The 7832-nt window shown below is 38.7% G+C and overlaps 1 protein-coding gene across 3 annotated transcripts; it reads left to right on the forward strand.

Annotated features, from left to right (window-relative positions):
* Window positions 1–323: 323 nt before the first annotated feature.
* Window positions 324–5642, forward strand: cltb (clathrin, light chain B). 3 transcript variants are annotated; one of them, XM_083890596.1, is made up of 7 exons: window positions 324–750; window positions 1932–1978; window positions 2571–2688; window positions 2931–3042; window positions 3355–3375; window positions 3788–3841; window positions 4113–5642. In XM_083890596.1, the coding sequence occupies exons 1-7, from the start codon at window positions 552–554 to the stop codon at window positions 4285–4287; spliced, it is 726 nt and encodes a 241-aa protein (XP_083746722.1). In that variant the 5' UTR covers window positions 324–551; the 3' UTR covers window positions 4288–5642. The 3 variants fall into 3 exon arrangements, with proteins under 3 accessions (XP_083746722.1, XP_083746723.1, XP_083746724.1); XM_083890597.1 differs by lacking the exon at window positions 3788–3841; XM_083890598.1 differs by lacking the exons at window positions 3355–3375; window positions 3788–3841.
* The last annotated feature ends 2190 nt before the right edge of the window (window positions 5643–7832 follow it).

A 7832-nucleotide genomic window follows, 5' to 3' on the forward strand; every position in this document is an offset into this window, starting at 1 on the left:
ATTTTCTCTTTTCTCTAAAATATTGTAACGGTTTATGTTTTACTATGTACAGTACAAATAAAATTAATTGAAAAACTCTCAGACATATATATCATAATAAAAAAAAACGCTTTACAAGATGATATCTAATAACAGCAGCAGCAGCAGCAGTAGTAGTGCATGTAAAAGTGTAATAGTAGTCCCTGACAAAGTAAGGATGCAGCAGAAGACCAGCAGATGGAGCCACACTACAACAAAAGAAGTAAACTCTGGTAGCCGGAGGTGCTGCCCTGCTTCTCCCCTGATTCACCATCATCATCAACACTGTGTCAGTGCCGAACAAGTGAAGGCATCATGAACAAGCACTGAGGACCTGATGTCGAACCTTTTGTTTTTTAAACATACTGTACTATTATTAATGCTGTACCCATGCTAGCATACTCTGCACCGCTGATATTCGAGTGACATTGAACATTATCATTTGTTATTAACGTGGCAAAACGGTTGGCCTTCGGCTTTTGACATTAGCTAGCAATCAAGCTCGGTTTAACTTGTCAACACTTCTGTGGAAGATGGCCGACAACGGAGCCCACACGACTGAAGAGGACCCGGCCGCAGCTTTCCTGGCTCAACAGGAGAGCGAGATCGCGGGGATAGAGAACGACGGCGACGGCGACAACGACGGCGACAACGACGGTGACGGTGACGGCTTTGGGGAGCTGGAAGGAGCGAACGGCCACCAGCCGGCTCAGCCCCAACCTACCAGCTATGGCAAGTTTATAACTTAGCTAACATGCTAGCAAGCCCAGCAGCTAACAAAAGCTAAACTTGAGTTCAGTTCGGGAGAATAGTGACCTCGCCCACTGTGTCAATAACAGCACCACAGTGTTGTTTACTCACTTTACAATGAGTCTACTCTGCACATCTACTGTTATATAAATGCAGTGTTAGCTGTGTGGTTCGCTTAGCTAGCTTACTGACAGCACGTTAGTCAACGTTAATATGCTATTAACTAATTACTGAACAGGACAATTATGTTAACAACACGAAAATACGCTATAATTACGAAGCGTTGTTTAGTCTGTGAAATTTTATTGAGCACCAAGTTCTTTTATAGCAATGACACGCGTTTTAATTCAAACTAGCTAATGTGTTAAGAACATAAGCCATACTGCTAATAATAAAATGTTTAACAATTCCATTTCAGACAAAAGATTATAAGGTTTATTTAAAAACAAACGACGACTATATCTGACCTGCCGAGAGCATACAAATGATTACATGATCAATTTAAATAAATAAAAAATAATAATATTGAATTCATGTAGCACCTTTCCATGACTTTCCAGGGGAAAACAAAACAATCAAAGGAAAGAACAAAGACAATTCTGGATGAATAAATAGAAAATAACCTAATGACACAGCTCAGCCACGTTTCAACACCTCTTGTAAATGAAGACAAGGCAGTGTGTTTCCTTTCTGTCACTGATGAAAGCCCATGTTACACTTTAACCCTACTCACAGTGATAGGTATTAAAGCTTAAAAATAACACAAAGAGCACTTTGGATGGGGCTTTGTGTATGTTTACAGTATCACTGCGGACGAAGCAATTTTCATTTGTTTTTCTACTGAGAAACATGACTGGATTCTGTAAAGAGCACCCGGTTTTATTTTGTAGTAGTAATGACAGACGCTAGGTGTTTGCACTTTACCGGAAAATCCAGTCTGGTGAACTGACTCAGCCTCAAGACGACATCAGTGTCAGAACAGGTGCTGCAGCATTTCTTAAGCATTCAAGACAGATCGACACTCCTTCATCATACTACAGTTCAATGTGAAGGGGTCAAGTCAACAGCATAGGTTTACCCAGGTGACGAAGAAGAGTGGCTCTGTGGAGAACTCAAAGAAGCCCATCTTGACTTGAAACTTTGTTTTCTTATCACAATGTTAGACGGTTTTGAAGACGAGCCCGCCACGCTGAATGGAGACCTGTTTCAGGTAAGCATGGTGCATTTAGAACGTCCTGTTGCTCAAATTCTCTCGCTCTCTATCGCTGTCTCTTCCTTGTGGAAATGTTTACCGAACAGATGCCTGTGTTTGGTGTCTCTAAGATGAAGAAAAAGTTTGACAGTTAAAAAACATGTATACTTTTATGTTAATTTGTTTTACACTGTGTATTTTACTAGAATTACAAAGAGGTTTATGAGCCTTGTCAAAGTTGATTTTGTCGTGACAGACATTCAAGTTCAAGCTGTAGCTGCACTTGAATGCACTTTTCATAATCGATTAAACTGACGATTATTTTCACAATCAAATGTTAGAAAATATAAAAAAATGTTGATCAGCGGACCTGGAAATGATGTTCTCCAATGTCTTGTTTTGTCCACAAACCAAAATGATTCAGTTTTTAATGATTTCTTTGTAAAAATGGAACAAAGAAACCAGAAAATATGAATCAATTATCAAAATAGTTGACGATTGATTTAGTTATCGATGAATAATCTATAATCGAGTAATTGTTTCAGCTCTACATTAAAGTTGTACTGATTCTGAATTGTTTAAAACATACTAACTGTTTCGTATATGACAGGAATCCAATGGTCCAACAGACAACTATGCAGCCATTGCTCAGGTGGATATTCAGAGACAAGAGCCGGAGAGTTTACGCAAATGGAGGGAAGAGCAGAAGACACGCCTTGAGGCATTAGGTCAGCAAATATATTTTTATCGGAAAACTTTGTCACGCTGTATAATGCACTTTTTTCACTTTATAGGTGAAATGTATCTGTGATCAAATCATTTTTAAACACGTCTTTGCCTTTTCGATGAATGATGCAGCACATCTAATTATGTCACACTCAGATCTTGTTACATTAGTTCTTTTAATTGCACCTCTCCATTGGTGAAGCTATGACTCTGACACTCTGTTGTCCCGCTGAATGCTGAACAGACACAGCATCCAAGGCAGCAGAGGCAGAGTGGAAAGAAAAGGCCAAAAAGGAGCTGGAGGACTGGCATGTGCACCAGACTGAGCAGATGGAAAAGAACAAGGTCAACAACAGGTCAGTGTCTGACACGGCCCTTGTTAACATGCAGAGATGTAACAGTTGGTTTGTCATTATGATGTGACGAGGCTATTATCACGACATGAGCACTTTACTTTCAGCACAGTAATTCTAAAGTGACATATTGGCAGTCATTTTTCTCAGTAGGAACAACTGTTTTTACACAGTGTTCTGTGTTTTATATTAAGACAGTCTTTATTTACTTTAGATTATATTTCTATTCTGGTTGTAGTCGTTGTTATACTCACAAATATATTGCATCCTTTTCTTGACCAAGCTGACCTGTTCTTCTCTTAAACTTTCCAACAGACTCTGCCCAAGTCTGGCACGGTATCAATCTGCATCTGTGACTCTAGTTTTCTCTAGTTTCTTCCTCTGTGTCTGTGAAAGCACTGGGAGACAATTCCACTTAATATTATGGACAATTACACACGAGGCATAGCTTTCTGTTTGGGATAAATGCAAAGTTCATGTCACACTTTTATTCATTCTGGCACAGTATGTTACTGAAATGCGTTTCAGTGCCAAGCTTGTTTATTATCAACAATATATCACAGTTGTCCAGGCTGATAGTAATTCGTTTTAGATCCGTTTACATTCAAAGCACTCATTGGAACTGTTTCTCAGTGGCTGGCATAATCCTTTTGATACAGATCCTAACTTTTCTCTGCTTGTTGTTTGACACTGAAAACTGTTCTCCTTTCTCCTTTTTCCTGCTTTCTTGGCCTTGCCTGTGTGCTAGGATTGCTGACAAGGCTTTCTACAAACAACCCAAATCTGATGTTATAGGCTTTGTGTAGGTTTATGCATTTTTAAGTGTTGTGTATAATGTAAGTGAACATCAGTGGATTTTTATCTGGTGCATGCCTGGGCACTAAAATGACCTGTGTTGAAGGCTTATTCATGGACTTTTGTTTGTTAAGTAAACAGACCTCCAATAAAGTGGGGTTGGTATAAATAAAATGCATGAAGTTATCGTGGATTTTACGCATGTTTGGCTCAGGCAGTTTGCTCTGAGGTAGTGCAACTCAACTTTCTCATTACCTTGTCTTCCCAACCACCCGTAGAGCATCAGAGGAGGCTTTCCTGGCAGAGAGTGATGGCGAGAGTCCGACTGGAACAGAGTGGGAGAGAGTAGCCCGTCTCTGCGACTTCAATCCCAAAACCAACAAACAGGCAAAGGACGTTTCTCGACTGCGTTCAGTCCTCATCTCTCTCAAACAGACACCTCTAGTCCGCTGAAGCAGGCTGCAGGGAGATGTTTGTTCTAGTAACATTGCCTTTTCAGTTACATCACAAGAGTTTGTACGCCATTTTCCATAATATTACTGGTATGTTTTTAACCTTTTAAAAAACTTTGCTTTACACCAGTTATACTCAATAACACACTCTTCTCTCTCTCTCTTGTGAGTAAAACTTGGTAATGCATAAGAAAATATTGTTACTGTTAACTTAAGTATGTTCCTTCCCTTTTAACTTAGAGAATGTTTTTAGGTCAACTTTATTGCACGTCTCTGCCAACATTTTTAGTTTTCAGAATTTGCATTGTGGTCAATGTCAAACACTGACTGAGCATAGTTAAGAATTAGATTGTAAACACTTGTGCCTCATCATTATACAATTATAAACATTTAACTTTTCTTGTGTTATAATCCTAGTTAAGATTAGCATATTTTTCTCTCATACGTTTTATGCTTATGGCCTTTTTGATCTCACTCTTACTACACTTAGAGTATTTATCCAGAGGGATTTTCTCTTCAATTAGATTTCAGCAAAAAAACAACAACAACCGACAACCAAAGATTTCTGCTCAGTCTCTGCTAACATCTTAATCGTCACATGATTTACAGCGGGGCAGTTTCTCATTTCACTGCTTTTCTCAGCAAAGGGTTTATGCACCATCTTGTGTTACACTACATGTTTTTTTATATTTTAAAAACAGAAATTAATAGATTGTCAGCAGTGATGTCCGCACATTGTTTCACATGTTGCCTACTTGGAGAGAAAGGGTCCCGATGAAGAGAATGTTAAAAGGGAACTGGAAAATCAAATACTTGTAGTATGATCATTTATCTTTTGTCTTAAAATATTTACTGGCGAAGACTGATGCCAATCCAAATACCCTGGAGATAATCACTTGAATCCCAGATTAACCTGTCCATTAAATGGTGAAAATGTGAGGCCCAGTGGCATCATTCATCCTTTCAAACTCTCAGGCACAAACTCATGAAGACCACCATGACTGCTGTTGGGAAACTGGCAGGATTTGATTAATTTTCTCACCTTTGTTAGCATTAACACAGATCCATTAATCAATGTCCAAATACACAAGAGAAAGTCATGTTTGTTTTATCTTCACGAGTGTCTCACACACATCCACCAATTCCTCAGCACAGGTCTGTTATTCTTTTTATCATGAGCCATGGTCTGAGAGTTCAAAATGGATGTTGGGTCTGCGTGTGTCTAAATCTAACATCCTCTCATTTCAATTTGCTCAAACCAGCCAATTCTATACAAACTTCACAATAAACTCCCTGTGATTGTTTTTCTTTTTTCTTTCAATGAATGTTGAATAAAGGTTGTTTAAGAAATTGATGTCCCCAGAATACTGTTGTAAGTGTGATGTTTTATGTCAGATAACACACGACACCATGTTAATATATGAGGGCAAATAATCAGGTATATATATATATATATATTATTTAATTGACAGGGCAGGGACAGCAAGGGACATTTTTTTTTCCACATTTATACCACGTACTATCATGGCACAATAACAGTTGAGTCCACCTTGCTTCCTTGCACTTCGCGTTCCTTTAGTGACAGGCTGAAGGATAATATGGACTGTTATGGTATAGTATACTTATGTGGACAATGTCATTCAGCCAATATGATCAGTCCAAGTTAAAGCAAAATATGGTGGTTAACTGGATGGTTGATGGCAGATGTGTGGTACTTTTTCATTCCTTGGATCTCAGAGCTGTAGCTAAGACGCCAACAATGATGGCGACCACAGTGAAGCCTTGAGCAGCAATACGTCCCCTCATCAACATCTGGGAGCTCTTGGTATTCCCTTGGTGGAAGGCACGGAGGCCATACATCAATACGCCGGCTGTTGCCAAACAACCTGGAGAACAGACAGAAAATTACAGAACAATGCACAGGTACTGGACAGCTTGACCACAGATGGTTAGCAAAAACATACATGTATTCATCAACAACAACAACAATGTGTAATATCAGCCAAACCAATTAGGCAACCTCTGGTAACAACTATTTATTTTCATTCAACTGTTTTACAAGTGTTCAAGTGGTGGAAACAGGTTTCCATAACGAATTGTTCAGCCAGTCATCTAAATGCTAACAAGAAGCAGAGTTTCTCCATAGCTTAGTTTTGTGACATGAAGATAGTTAAACAAGACAAAGGTGAAAATTAAGAGCAAGTGTGAGACGAGACCATATTTGAAATCTAAAGTGAAAGTGATACAAGTGTTAAAGGAACCTCTTGCTCACATAAAACACTCGATTCAATATAATTAATCAGGAGGTGAACGCAAGTAACTGCGTAATTGTTTTTCGTCAAGTGACGTAGAGGCAGATGCAGTAGTGTCGTGGGCTACAGCAGTGTTGGAACATAGAATGAACGTAGTAAACTGCTTTTAAACTTTAAAACATGGTTAAATATCACACGGACATTTAACACCCGGCCTAACGTGTGTTTCTCGGCTCCTCATATTATTTCTCACCGTCCTCAGCTGAATGTGTGGTGAACATTAAAACGCAGCAGCATAAAAACTCGTAAACAATTTGATCAAATGACAAAATCAAGGACAAGCGCTTTACGTTGCTCTGCTGCTTGTGCAACTCACCTATCGGGACGAACGGATTCTGCTTGGATTTTCTCATACATTTCTCCTTAAAGGTCTCATTCGGGCTGTACTGCATCGGATTAAAGTGCTCGATAAAAGGAGCGTCAGCATCTCCCGATAAAGCAGTTCGAACAGTTTGCTCTGGCACCGCTGGTGTCGTAGACGCCGCCATTCTGTGCTGTTCCAGCTACAGAATGATACTCTTTAATGTGGTTTATCCAAATGGTGTAGCCGTACCACATGACCTTGGGAAGTGAAAACCTACACTTCCGCTTGGGCTTCACAATAAAAGAGCGAATATTGCTCGTCAAAGCTTTAGCTAATAAGTTACTTTGATGTGGTTCCAGGTGAATAGTGCGGCAAAATTACCACCGAACTCAACACGCTCTTTTAACAATCTGATTTTTCCTAATCTTTTGATCTGATCTCAACACCAAAGCTACAAAATGAGCTTATAGGTTAATAACAAGCAGTCTATTTGAAATGATACCTTGATATTAAGTACATTTAATAAATGACAAATGTTTTCCTTCACCTCTCACAGATCATTGTGCTATTGCTCTTACTATTTTACCCTCTAACCCTCTGCAATAAACAATGTTTATTTATTCCCTATGAAGAAATAGGAATGGTAGATGAAACATTGGCAAATTTAAGAAGAAAATGACAATTACATATTTCAAAAATACATTACATAAAATACATGCTGTCTTACTGACCGGAATAAGGAGAGTATTCTTGAAAATATCTTCATACATATATATTTTTTAAATTCAGAGATAAGTAGAATAAAAAGGAAATAAATAGATTGCATGTTTGAGCATTGTCTAAGTGATGATCAGGCTACAATTAATCATTGTAATCATCATATCTCAATGTTATGACTCTGTTCCAATTGTTTGGACAGCATGTGACCAA

Source organism: Microchirus variegatus (genome assembly GCF_963457635.1).
Source record: "Microchirus variegatus genome assembly, chromosome: 6".
Classification (NCBI taxonomy): Eukaryota; Metazoa; Chordata; class Actinopteri; order Pleuronectiformes; family Soleidae; genus Microchirus; species Microchirus variegatus.